The 14,154-nt window shown below is 54.0% G+C and overlaps 1 protein-coding gene across 4 annotated transcripts in view; it reads right to left on the minus strand.

Annotated features, from left to right (window-relative positions):
• ASTN1 (astrotactin 1) overlaps positions 1-14,154 on the minus strand; it is a 39,356-nt gene that overhangs the window by 20,358 nt on the left and 4,844 nt on the right. For 2 of the 4 annotated variants that reach the window (XM_068690622.1, XM_068690625.1), the window contains exons 2-5: positions 3,681-3,868; positions 1,460-1,853; positions 572-745; positions 175-282 (exon numbers count right to left, since the gene is read on the minus strand). In XM_068690622.1, the coding sequence (XP_068546723.1) occupies positions 175-282; positions 572-745; positions 1,460-1,853; positions 3,681-3,868 (864 nt within the window). Of the gene's footprint in view, positions 1-174; positions 283-571; positions 746-1,459; positions 1,854-3,680; positions 3,869-6,344; positions 6,439-14,154 lie in introns of those variants that run through there. The other 2 variants (XM_068690624.1, XM_068690623.1) reach the window with 2 other exon arrangements.

Below are 14,154 nucleotides of genomic sequence, written 5' to 3' on the forward strand. Positions count from 1 at the left end.
TCTCTCAAACCCAAGACCCAGCCACCCGGGAGAGTGCTCAGAGGGGTCCTGGGCTCTGCATCCCCGTCCTTGCCCTCCACACCGTGGGGCAAGCCCACAGGGAAAGCCTGATGAGCAGGCAGAGCTGGGGGACATCGGGGTTCAGGGACCCGCTCACTGCCTGCCTGCACCCACCTCGGCTGCGCCTCCGGCTCCGCGAGGGGTCTGTGTAGAAGGTCAGCTGGGGATCGGTGTCCGCCTCCGTCCCCGAGTCCCCCTCGGGGTTAAGAAATGCCGAACCGGCTGCGGGGGACACCAAGCGTCATCACAGCAGGGTGACTTCACGCACACCCCATCCTCCATCACCCTCTGCTGCTGCTGTGGCCTTGGAGGCTGAAGCTGGATGCAGATCTTCTCCCTCCCCACCACAGCCCCCATTGCCTTGCAACTTCTCCCCCCTGCCACGGCTCCCAGCCCCAAATCCCAAACCCCCATTTCCATCCTGCAGCACAGCTCTCGCCCCACCACTCCCGTGGGTCTGGGCAGTTTGGGGAGCTGCCGGGGGGCTGTCACGTCCCCATACACCCCGCACCTCGCGCCTTGTTGTTGATGCGCTTGCGCTGGCTGCTGGAGGTGTGGGAGAGCAGCGTGGCCTGCTGGTGGTTGGCGTCCACGGGGCTGGTGGCGATGATGTTGTCCTTGTACTTGTTCATCAGGGACAGCTTGGCGTTGTCGCTCCCTAGGCGGGAAGAATCGAAGGCAACATCTTTCAGGGACAAAGACCGAAAAAAGAAGAAAAGAAGGGAGGCGAGAAAGAGATTTCCTTCGATGGATCCCCAGCATCCGTGCAAGGTGACTGTGGCTGGTGGACCAGCCTGCCCCGTCCACCGAGCCCATAAAAATACTGAGGTTCAGCATTCCCCCTCCTCCCAGGGCACTTCTGCATATCCAGGTATGCAAAGAAAATCCCTGGAGAGCTCTGGGAACCACAGTATGGCCTTCCCAAACTGCGCCTTGACTAAGAGGGTTTCACTTGTACGGCTCATTTGGCAATATGGCCAACAGGCAAGTGTGTTACGAGCCTCAAATAATCTCTGCTGGTGATTAGAAAAGCGTTAACTCTGAATCATACTGATGGCAAGTCTAATTTTGATATTAAAAACCTCAGCTGGTGCAGACACCAGGAGTTCTGGGATGGAAAAGGGAATTTGGGAAGGTCACCATGGGGGAGCTCGGAGAAAACACCATCTGGGTCCTCAGCCAGACCACAGGAACCAGTTTTTCCCCCCAAAGCTCCACCTTGCCTTGTCCCAGCCGCGTGCCACTCAATGGGGACCACCCTCAACTAGCAGCAAAAACCCCACTAACATCCCACATGCGAGGGAGTCCCAGAGAAACGGGCCAAACCCTGGAGGAAAAACGCACACGCGTGAGGAAGACGAGGCAGAAAGGGCCCGGTTCGGCCCCATAGCTCCCCAACCTGGCGTGAGGTCCATGCTGGACTTCTCGTTGCAGCCCTGCAGCGAGTCCAGGGTGCGGGTGACCTGGCTGGCGAAGTCCTCGCCGCCGTTCATGCACTCGCGCTGGAGGTGGTGCCGCAGGTCGGTGATGTCGTACTCGTAGCCGTCCAGGATGGGGGTCTCGCGGATGCTGAGGGTGCCGCTGGAGTTGTGGCCCTGCACGCGGGCGTTGCGCAGGCTCTCCCGCCCGTGGCCCCCGATCAGCACCGAGGGGATGTAGTGGATCTCGTTGGCCGCCTCGGCGCTGGCGCTCTTCTGGGGCTGCGGCACGCGGCGCCGCTTGCACCACCGCCGGCGGGTGTAGAGGATCATCACCAGGCAGAGGATGGAGAGCAGCAGCGCGATCATCCCTCCCTGCGGGACCAAGGGCGAGCAGGGCTCAGGGGGGGTCCAGCAAACAGCCCCGGGGCGCTGGGAGGGGGGACAGGCTGGGAGAAGCCCGGCCACGCTGATAAGAGCGTTCTGGCACCGGGGGGTAAAGCCTGCCTCGAGCTGGACCGGCTTTGAAGTCACCACCGAGGCGTGAAAAGGCAGCGTTTAAAGTAGAGTGTGTTTTGTTTCGCGCTCCCGCGACGGCTTTGAAAGCGGAGGCCGGGTTTATTGCAGGCAAACACTCCTAGGGGCAACTTTTTCTGACCCATTTCCAGCCGCTTTCAGTGCTGTCGCTCTTAATCTTGGGAGATTTTCCCAGGGCGTCCTGCGGAAATTTCAGCATGCGGGAAGAGACGAAGGCTCGGGGGCATATGGCTGGAGAAGCTCCGGCCCCACGGTGCCGGAGATGGCCAAAAGCACACCCAGCCCTGCTACCCCCCCTCTGTCCCCAAGGCCACCCCCCCATGGAGATGGCATTGCTGCAGCATGGATCGAGGCGGTGAGATGAAAGCTCTCACTGGCCCCCTGTGCCAATAATAATAATAATAATAACAATAATAATAATAGTGCCAGCTAAGAGCTCCCTGGTCATCTGCAGCTCCAGCCCCCTCCTCCTTTTCAAGCAATAGGTGATCTTGATAAAATAAAACGCGAGTAACAATCTGCTCCATTAGGACAAAACATTAAGGAAATTATTGAATGAGAAGCAGGAGAAGCGGCTGGAAAAGGAGCTGTAACAGCCATTACGGCTTAGCCCTCTTCCATTCCCAGGATAATGGAGCTGCAATGTACCCTCCCAGCCCTCCTTACAAAATTTATTTAAAAGAAAGAAAAAGATAAAGGAGGAGAATCCAGTGATGGAGGACACAGGCAGCCAGGGCCCAGTTCTTTATGTTTTTTTTTCTCAGCCCCCAGCTCCTCCCCACGGGAGCACAGAAATCCTCCATCCCCTCCCACCGGGCACTTGGGAAAAGCCTCCAAGGGGTCCCGGTGCTGCACAGTTGCATGAGGGTTTCTGGCATGGCCCACGTGCCATGATGAACACAGCCCCTCGCTCATACATCTCTCCAAAGGGGAAAGAAAGAAAATCAGCCTTGAACATTACACGTGACTGATGCTGGGCACAGAAGCCAAGCTCTATTTGTCAGGATGCTGCCAGAGCAGAGCTGGGAGTGATGGAGAAGAGGGGAAGATTCAATCTGCACCACCACATTTTGGTACAGGCGTTGCGGGCATAATTTCCATCAGTTTGATAACAACTTTATTTCATGCACTCCTGCCCGGGTCTGTGTACTCAGTGGTGTCCACGAGCACCAAAACAACAGCAGCAGGGCAGGACAACCATCCCCTGGGTGATGCACGCTCGTGGGAACAGCCAGGATGGGACCAAAATAAGGAAAGGGACCAAAATGGGTTTGGGGTTGGCTTTGCCAGAACTTTTTCTTTTTTTATTTTTTTTTTTCCTCGAGACTAATCAAGCGCAAATGATGGAGGAGAAACCTGGCCCCAGGCTGCAATCTGGAAGAGCTACCGACGCTCTCATTAGGGTAGGCACCATTAAACAGCCTGTTTGCAGCCTCGGCAGCACATTGTCTCCAGCTAATTATCTTCCAGCGGCTCAGAAATTGTCAGTTCTTCAGATTTTTTTCCGAGACAAGAAAAAAATAAAAACACAGCCCCTGACTCCAAAGCAGGCACCTCTGCGTGCACCAGTGGCCGGAGGGGGAAGCTCAGCCCACCCCTGAGGCTCAGCTCCCCATCCCGGGGCAGGAGGAGCAGCGGGAGCAGACCCCCTAAACCAGCACCTACCATGACGGAGATGTGGAGGATCCTCAGCTCCTCCTCTGCTGACTCAGTCTGGGGCTCATCGGTGGGCTCGAAGCCGGGCAGGTTGGGGGCCCCGTCCTGGTGGTGGATGTGGAAGAGCAGCGTGCCGTTCTCCAGCCACTGCTGCCGCCAGCGCACCAGTGGGATGTCATCTGTGTTGCCTGAAATCTCTGAAAAAAAATAAAATAAAAAAATAAACAACACAAAGGTGGTCACGAAGGGAATGCCGAGCAGGAGGGGACACCAGAAATGTGTCTGCTTCTTCCCCCAAATTTGGTGGAGGGAGCAGCCAGGGGATGGTACGTGACCACAGATACCCAGCAGCATGACTTTTGCTCATAAGCTCCACATTGCACACAGCCCGGCTGCAGGTAGCGTAGGATACAGAACAACCTCTCTGGGCAGTGATGGGATCAAGGGGGCCGTGCTGCTAATTATTGCAAACAAATGCCATGAATGGGGAAAGGTGCACGTGGCTGCCATCACACCCGCAGCTCTGGCTCTCACTGAGATGCGTTCGGAGGTTCCCAACCACGTTCTGCAGCTCCCCCCGTGGGACACAGCCTCAAGACCTGCAGTAGCACCTGCACCTTCTGCCCGAGTACCCTGACCCTTTGGCTTCAGGGTCCAGGGGCACCGGGATGGACAGGCAGAGCACTTGAGTTATTTCCCTGAAAATGCAAGCTCTGTTCACATTTGCATCCCAAGGAGGCGCAGCTTCTGCCCTGCACTGCCCCATCTGTGCCGCCCACTTTGGTGCTGGCAGGAGCCCACCCGTGCCCGTGCTGCAGATTGTCACCTGTATTTGGTTTTTCTCAAGCTGCCTTCAAATGAAAGTGGGAATTCAATTACAGCAACAAAAAAACACAAAACATTTTAAATGTACTGTTAATTAATTTCATTAAGCTGCCTTAAGTGAGCTAACTACTGGGGGGGGGGGCTGCATCAGAAACCAGGTTCAGCCCTTCCAGAGCGATCTGATTAATCAAAAGAAACATTAGCTGCAGCGAGCGCGTTGGCAGGGTGTTCCTGCTCAGCACGGGCTCTGTTTCTGGCAGCAATCAGCACGCTTCCAGTGTCCCAAGCACAGAGATGCTGAGCTCTCCTCGAGCCACCGCAGCAAAGCCGAGAGCAGCGAGAGCACCTCTGCAGCCAGAAGCACTTTTGAAATTCCCTCTAAGTGCCGAGCTGCGTGTTTCGGCACACAGATCCCCTTTGAAAATCTGGTCCCGGGAGCCACCAGGGTTTGAAGCAGCCCGTCTCCTCCTCTCCCACCTGGTCTTTATTCATGGGCTGGAAGGGGAAAACAAGCTTCCCTGCCTCCTCAGCTCCCCACGGCTTCCCAACTTCAAATGAACTATTTCAAATTGAAGAAAATATTCTCCCCGCACCTGCCTGCTAACGTGAAATTAGGAGTAATTAAGGCAAGGGCTTTTATGCACAACAGGAACTCAACGTACTGACATTTGGAAAAATGTAAATACCAGCATTTCCCCCATTGTGAAGACTGGAAATAATAGATACTAAGTATATGACATTGTGACATTTAGAAAGCTGGAGTTAAAGATGTTTTCCCCTGATCTGACATATCATTGAAAAAGCAGCACCCCTCAGCTCATTAATATTTGAGGAGGACTCCTTGATGGAAGTTATTTAAATGATTAATAGATTATAGTAAATTTAGGCCTTAAAATAGGTTGTCATAATTTCAAATTTATTTAAACGGGCTTATTTTTAAAAAGAAAAATGTATTTCGATAAAAAATGGATTTAAGAGATTTAAAAGAGCACCACCCAGCTGCGGAGCTCCCACGTGTGATCCCCTCCCAGCCCGCTGCACTCCCTCCTGCCACCGCATCAGCCACAGGTCAGAGGTGCTGGGAGCAGGAAAGCATCCCAGGAGTCAGCCCCACCACCCCAAACAGGTGGGCTACCACCACCATGGCATCACCCCACAGGGCAAGGCTGCTCCTCCACTTCTGCTCCTGCAGAACCAGATTGGAGAGCATCATCCTCAGACCTCCTCCTCCTCTCCCCAAGGGTCTCGGCAGCTCTCTGGCTGCCCCATTATGCTCAATTTTTGTTCAAAAACAGATTTATCCGTGCTGTTCTTTCCCCTTAAAGTTTTCCTGGAGCTTAGCTCAAGCAACAGCAAGACCAAAACCAAGACCAACATGGTACCACCTCATATCTTTGCTCTCCTACTCCAGCATGCTTCATCTTTGTCTCACTCTCCAAGCAGACCTCTCATCAGCTGGTGAGAGATGCCTGCTGGGGCCATTTATCTGGGTGCTAACGGGGCTCAGCTCATCACTGGGGCAGGTGGGGGCCCACCCCATTGTGCAGCTGGTGGGTGCCAGCCTGGTGCCACGGGCACAGCTGATTCCAGAGGAGGTGAGGAAAGTAGGCAGAAAGACCCCGGAGCAGGAAGAAAGCCAACCAAGGGCGAAGGGAGGAGGATAACTTCAAGTTCAAAGTTTGAAAGATATTGATGATAGGCCTGGTCCCCGCCTGGCTTTCATTAAAGCCTTGGATGTGAAGCCATTAACGCCACTATTAACTTCTTGCACCTCTGTTAAAAAATAGCCTGCCCGAGTCAGGGGTTAATAACAGCAGGAAACCACTAATTACGCTGTGCCACGCTCACCTGGTACCGAAGGCAGCCCGGGTTCCTCACGTCCACAGGAGCAGCAGCCCCCAAATTCCCCATCTGGTGCCTCCAACATCAGGGCCAGGGCGGCTCCTCTCCCTCACCACCTGTGCGGGGAGGCTGGGGAGGAGTGAGGCAAGGAGAGGAGAGCAGGGAAGTCTGGTTGTGGTGGAGTTACACCTGTTGCTGGAGGTGGTGGAGTTACACCTGCTTCACTATCACCCCAATAAACCCATTTTCCTGGGGAGAGCCACAGCAAGCCCTGGACTTCGTCTCTGCATGCTCTTTTGCAGCAAGGCCAGGTTTGTGTGCACACAGAGACACCGTGCCCAAGCCCAGGAAACATCAAAAGCAGGGTCCCAGCACCAACACGGAGCCATTCCCCCATCCTCCTCCCCCCACAATGCCTCAGGAAGGAAAAACACATAAAATGAGCAACTCTCCTCAAAAACAAATGCAAGCCAACATTTTTTATGAGAAAAAAAAAAAGGCAAAACAATTTTCCTTTCCATTTGGAAGTGTTTTGCACTAATAGATGCCTCTGATTAGTCAAATGAACTCTGCCATAATGTCAGTCTCTGCAGAGTGCAGCTTTTGACTCGGACTTATATTTCCTCATTAACATTTAAACCTGGCTTATTTTCCATCTGGAACCCAACTGTGCTTTTATTTAAGTTCCCCATTTGCTCCATGCCTGAACCTCGCAGGTCCTTTAAAAGGCTCTGTCCCAGCTGAAGCAAGCCTTAGCCCCCAAGGGCTCAGAAGCCCTCCCCACGGTGAGCTGCTCGCCCTGCGCTGGGACCTCAGCAGTTCGGATGTCAGAATCCATATCCTGGTATAGGAGCAGGTTTTACTTCTGAGGTTTTACCGACACATCTTTCATGGGGTGATATTCATGTTTTTATGGGCCTGTTTAAACACAATCACATTCATCACTGACTATCCGTATTTTATTTGCGTTTTTTTCCCCTCCCCAACCTCAGGCAGGAAAACCAGCTCACTCTGGAGGTCACTCTACCTTTTTAAGACAACCCAGCTTTTCTGAACCAGCAAGAACAAACCTCATTTTACCTGTCAGGAGATGGCATTTTGGGGCAAAATTTCCACAAGACCCACAGGCATGGGACAACCTGGAGTCTCGAGGAAAAGGCACCCAGCTACTAGTGGAGTGTCCTCCGGAGAGGTCGGAGATGTCACCCCACCACGGTGCCTGCACCTGGGGCTGGTGCACGTGGAGCCCTCGGCTGCTGTAGCCAGGCTGACAGCTAGCCAGGTTTCTCCTTGAAATGTAGGGTGCCTTTGCTTTTGGGAAGGTCATCGAGGAGTTGCTTTTCAAAGCTGTGCTCACACTCTATCCTCAAACTGGGGCTTTTATCCCAAATATGCCATGGCCCTAACACTTCCCTTTAACAGCAACCCTTTGGAGTGACACTGTGCCACATTTCCAGAGCAAAGGACCCTGATTCATCAAGAACTGGTTCAAGGTGACCAGTTTTACTCCACAGCTGCTGACCCTACAGCCTGCCGTGTCCCATTGCTCCTCTCTCTGCAGACCCACAGATGTGTCCAACCACGACTGTGCAACATCGCCTTTAAAGCTATTTTCCACCAGTTCTGTCAATCTTGGCCAAAAGCTGCGAAAATCTTGGCTGATGTGCACGGCTGAGATAAGCAGGCTGGGACATGTGTCGGTGGTGGATTTGGTGGATTTTCACTCCTGTTTTGTTAGTTCGGTCCCATTTACCTCAACCAGGAAACACGGAGGGGCTGTGGGAAGAGAACAAACCCAGGTCCTGGACCAACATGTGGAAGACAAGCTCATGTGAAAACCACACAAAACCCTACACCGTGACAGCACGTGAACATATATGGTATATAGGATACATGCCAGCAACTGAAGAGATGCAAAATTGATGTTTAAATCCCCAAAAGGTCCACATTTGCAGTGGATATCCCAGCCCAACACCCTGCAATTCCATCACATCACCTCCTCTTGAGGGAAGCACAGATCTCCACAGAAAGAGCCCAAATGATGGCAAAGTTCCCAGTTAGCCACAGAAAACTGCTGCCCTGGCCTCCCAGCAAATACCAGGGCAGACTCAGCTTTAGGAAACTGCAATCAGCATCCTCCAGATCCCGCTCTGCTCTTGTCTACTGGCCTGGAGAGCCCCACAGCTCTCCCACTGCCTCTCTTGGACTCTCTAACACTTGAAATTAGGAGGCATCATGGCCAAAGAGCAAAGTACTGGGAAAAAAAGGCAAACTTTTTCAGCAAATGACATAGAAACAGCCCACATCAGGAAGATTTACAGGGGAGGAACACCCAGAGGAGATGCGGCCGGGGGGTTCCCTGGACCGATCGGAGGAGCACAGGGGATTTCACATTCCCCATCTTTGCCCTCCCTATGGACACAGCAGCAGAGCTGGCTCAATGACAGCACTCACAGAGGAGGTTTTAGAGCAAAGGGACAGGAGCAGAGCATGAACTGCTCGTCCTCGTTGATGCTCACTTACGAGCACCGGAGAGGACAACTGACACACCACCGACTGCTCAGAAAGAGCAAGCGACAAACCAGAGGAACAAATTTGATGGAAAAGACCCCAATCTCTTAAAAGAGCTCTTGTGCATCATGGAAATTACAGACTAGTAAATCCTACTTCTGCCCAGCACCGTCTGTTGGAGGAACCAGTAGGTGCGTGGGTGAATGTGGGTCACGCAGCACTGTGAGCCAGCAGATAAGGGTGATCCAGTTTGATGGACTCGTTTCAAAGAGCTCTTGTCAAAATCAGCCCTCACATCTCTCCGGAGAACCCAGATAGGGACATTACAAGAAGGAAAGTCCTCTCAAAGCCCACCAGGCAGAGGAGGTAAGAGGTTACTCCTTAAGAAAAAAGGAGGTTACCAAGGCACCCCACGGAGATCTTCGTCGGGACCTCGGCTGCTCAGGAACGTGCTGGAAGAGGAGGTGAACGACAAAGTTGGTCACCAGTGCTAAATTTAGGCTCCTCGAAGCCAAAGCTGTGAAATGCTAGAGGAAAAGTGGGCAAGGAAGTGGGCAGGTGAAATGCAAGTTTGGTGACAGCACGCCGCTCTCGAAAGCTGCCAGCAGGATTCAGGTCAGGCATCTCATAACAGAGGCAGCAAAAGGGGTTTGGGGGGGAGACAAGGAAGAGGAGATGTCAGAAGTGGTTTGTGGAGAAGAGAAACCAACTGTGCTAGGGCTCCTCGGCAAGGAAAACAAACAACTGAGCAGGGAGATGATAAAAGCCCATAAAATCATAAAGCCAGTGGAGCAGTGGAAAAGGCAATGATTATTCACTATTTCTCACTTTGCAAGAATTAGGAATGGAAAAACTAACAAAAGACTATGTTTCATCCACCATAAAGCATGAAAGCACTGAGAAAGGAACCAATTTGGGGGAAGACAGATACACCAGCAGCGATCGAGGCCAGCAGCCCAGAGGCAAATCCAAGCTGGAGAAACTCCTGCAATGCACAGCAAGGGCCAGCAGCAGCGGTGGGGAGGCAGGCGGGGGAGGCAGGGGGATGCATTACAGCGACGACACGGACCTCACTTCAAGGGTAAATCCAGCCCGCTCCCGCAGACTAATTTGTTTAAGTGCTCGTTACACCGAGGCCAAGAGGTCGGGAGAATTAGACATCATTTTGGCGTCCTCGGTGCAGGAAACGAGCACGGCCGCTCACTAAGCATCTGCCATGGGGACCTGCCTGTCTGATGGGGCACACGGGACCAAAATAACCCTGCACACTCCTGTGCCAAGAGTTTCTCCAAGAGGTGGGTCTCCTCTTCCTCCCATCTCCTCTGACACCGGTCCCAGGGGATGGAGAAGGTGCTGTATGGGCTAGAGCCAACTGTACCATAAAACCCTCAGCCTTTAGGAGCACTTACCAATTTCAAGCTCCACTTTCAAGTTTGTGGAGAGGCTTGAAGATGACAGGGGGGAGGCAAGAAAAAAAAAATCAGGGAAGAAAGATGTAGAAAGGGAAAAAGTTGTCTGCGCATCTTGAATTTATCACTCTTGAGAGAAAAGCTTGTCAAGAGGGCCAGAGACCAGCCAGTGCGCGGTGATCAATGTGAGGACTTTTGGGTCTAGTCAAGCTTGTTTCAGATTTACAGGAACTGAATAGAGGTATAAATCTGTCACTGCCTGACGAAAATGGAGGTAATTAAATCTGCAGGTGTATATAATTGTCATATTGATGATCTATATAAATCAGCAGGGCCAGCAGAGGCACCAAGTTGGGCACAGAGCCTCCCCACAAGGAGTTTTCTGCCCACCTGCATTGCAAGGGGCAATGGGTGGGTGGGCACGGGGTGAGGGGACACCCGTGTCACCTGCCCCTCGAGCCTCCCCTCCCCTCCCATCCCTTCCCCTCTCCGTGGGCTGATCCCCAGGGAATTCCCCATGGCGCCAGGAGGATGAGGAGTCCAAGACGGTGAAGGTTCCAGGAGGATGAAGGCACGAGGAAGAGGAGGGGTTCAGGAGGATGAAGACATCAGCCCCGAGCTGCTGCTCACAGAAAGTGGATGCCACGGGGGCTCCTCACAGCCTCTTTGAAGCACCGAGCCCAGGTGCAAGCAGGGCACTGACTTGATCTTGTAGCAATTTTTGATTTTTTTTTTCCCTCTCTTTAATATATTTTAACCTTTGTTATTTTGGGAACTTTGAAGCCTAAGCTGCTCGGAGCTGGCTGCCTTTGTCACAAGGACAGAAAGTGCAGAGCGGGAGCTCGGAAGGGGGGGATAAAAGGCAGGCAAACCGCAGCAGAGCTCTGCCCTTGGAGACCTCTGAAGACCCAAACCCCTTCTCCTCACGTTTTTAGACCCCTCTCCCACCCAGCTCAGGGGTAGAGACCACGGGCCCAGTCCCTTCCAGCTGGCTGGGAGCAGGAGCAGCGCAACGACCGAGGGACGGGGTGGCAGAGGAAGGCTTTCCTGCATCATCCTCACCCACCGGCACCCCGCGCTCGCATGCCAGCCCCTCTGCAACGTAGCAGGGAGGGGGAATGGGATAATTAAACATATAAACGAGGGTTCTGCATTGCAGTCCGAGTTATGTAACAGGGCTCTTCATCTCCAGCACGCCTCGGCTGGATCGTGGCTGCGCATCAGGGCAGCACGGCGTTTACCTGCCGGGCTCTTCAGGCAGGGAGCGAGGCTGTGGGGAGAAACCTGGGGGGAAAAATTAAGAGGAAAGCGTCCTGGTTTTGTCAGGGCAATGCTGCCATCCTGGCATGCCATTGGGGATGGAGCTGGGGTGCTGAGAGCGCGGCTGGAGGGATGCTGCACCCCGTTTTAGCAAATATGCAGCATTTCGGTAAATAAGTGCAATTAAATCCAGGCGAGGAGTGAGCTGCGTTTCAGGCATCTGGAGAGCAGAGAGCCCTGCCAGACTCCGGGCTGTGGCGAACTGCAGGCTCCTGCACTGCCAGACACAGCTTTGCTTTATCCCCAGGGCTCCCTTCTCCCCCGTGCAGCTGCCACTGGGGGGGGAGGAGGATACAGGAGGGATGCTCGGGGCCAGATCCACCCTCGCCCACCGCCTGCTCTGACCCAAAGGGTGCTCCTCGTGTTTGAAACCTAATTGAAAAAGATTTTAATGATTTTTTGTCCTTCTGAAGAGGCAGAGTCCTCTGGCTGATAACCAGCCACGCGCCTTACTCTGAGCAAGGAAAGTGGGAAACATAATAAGGAGAAGCTTTTACAGCCAGATCTGAGCAGGGTTTGAGCAAATGGACACGACTCGAGCGATGTTTCTCTCCCATACCCACCAGCATTTCCATCATCCACCCAACAGGACTGAGGTCCTCCAGGTCTGAGTGGCCAAGGCGTGATGCACACCCAGGGAGAGAGCATCTCCCTCTAAAAAGACTTAAAAAAAAAAAAAAGTTGGGTTGCTTTTTGTCCTGAAACAAAGCTGCGATTGCTGCTGTGCTCGCTGAACCACGCATCTCAGAGACCTGCAGAAACTCCACCACCAACCTGTGCCAAAAAAATGGGTGTTCTCCAGCACCAAACCCGTCTGCTTCTGCATTGAGCGCCAGGGAAAAGCCCGGGGAGCTGCGTCCAGGTGTGCTGCCAGGAGCCACCTGTGCTCTCCTGCGAAACGCCACCGCCCTCCCACAGGTGGGACAACAGCTCCCCACCAGCACGAGTGCTGCTGGGAGGCAGGCTCCGGGGAGGCTCTGCAGCACGTGGGCTCCCTGCGCACAGCCAGCATCTCCAGGAGGCTTCCCCGTGGCTGGGGACGCTGGGGACATCATTAGGGGACCGGGCGCCATGGAAGCGCCGCGCTGAGCCGGGCTTAGCCCCCTGTGGGAGCACAGCTGCCAAGCAGACCCTGGCAAGAAAACTTGGGACCACCACATCTCCCTCCCCAGATGTCCTCCCGGCCCAACAAAGCCCACTGGGCTGATTTGTCCCCCTGGTGCAGCCGCCAAGCCCCCCGCGGAGGAAGGAGGGTGGCTCTGAGCCCCGGCGGCGCGTTGCCAGAGCCGTGCCCTCGCCCTCCCGCTCCCCTCGGGATGTTCAAATTAATTGGCTTGTCTCCTGGAGCCGTTAGCTGGAACAAATAAAAGGGAAAGGGGGGGTGCCAAAACCCATAATAAGGTCTACAGTTCCTCTGAGCTACAAGGGCTGCTTTAAATTTCGTTTTTTTTTTTCTCTCCCTCTCTCTTTTTTTTTTTCATTTGAAGGAGGTTTCCATGGTAACTGTCTCCCATCACACAAGAGCCTGTCCCCGGGATATTTCGGGGTTGCTAATATCTGCTTTCCCAGGCAGCCACCATGTTGTGACGGTGACATCTCGGTCGGGTTTTTCGGTGCCCGCAGCTCCAGGTGCCACCACCGGCCCTGGATGAGCAGGGGGGGACCAGAGGGGCACTTGGCCATGAGGCCACCGTTTGGAGCAGGGCTGCTTTGAGGGAAAAACAAGCTCTGTGCAGCCACCCCAGGGCTGACCAGACCCTTCCAGGCTCCCCCGTGCTCAAACACCACCAAATGCCACCCAGAATCTCCCTGAAAAGGCAGGGCTGGTCTGTCCGTAACACCTCCTGCCACCTTCTCCAACCCTTCTCCATCTCCTTCTCCTACCGGGTTGGTTTTCAGCTGGATCGCTTCCCCGCAGGAGCAGAGCCAGCTCTCTACATCCCCGATATCTGCTTGCTCTGCTATGCTCATTAGTCATACTAATTACTGAAATGCCTCAGAGCCTGCCAGCACAGGGACCATGCCTCCTCCTGCACCACGGTCACACACCCAGGCTTCTGTGACCGACGTGCCACCACCAGCTAGCAACCAGCCCTTCTCGGCACCGAGCAGCCAGCAATGAGCAATCAAACTCTTCCCTTTTTTTAGGAAAATCCTCCCGACCTGCATGCTGCTGCTGGGCGCGAGCCCCAGCAATGTGCCAGTAAAAGGACGCTCAGTTTGCAGTGACAGAGCTGCCAGCACCCAGACGCCTCCTCAGTCCTGGGAGGTAAAAATTCCTTCATCCAAAGGGCTCCTCTGCAGCGAGATGCTGCCCCCCAATAATGACTGCCCCGTGCCCCGTTTAGCTGGATAAGCAGTCCCAAAAAAATTAAACAGAAGGTGGGAAATGGGATGAAGCCCAGGAGCAAAACCTGCTGGCTTGGGGACGGCAGGGCAGAGGCAGGTGGCGGAGTGGCAAAGCTTTGGTGGGCTTTTGAAGCACCCACACGGGCAGCGTGCCCCCCGAAACTGCATCCACAAGGGACAGGGCTCTGCGGGGACGGGAGCGAGGAATAAGGCTGTGAGTTCAGCAA

Source organism: Anas acuta, chromosome 8 (genome assembly GCF_963932015.1).
Source record: "Anas acuta chromosome 8, bAnaAcu1.1, whole genome shotgun sequence".
NCBI lineage: Eukaryota > Metazoa > Chordata > Aves > Anseriformes > Anatidae > Anas > Anas acuta.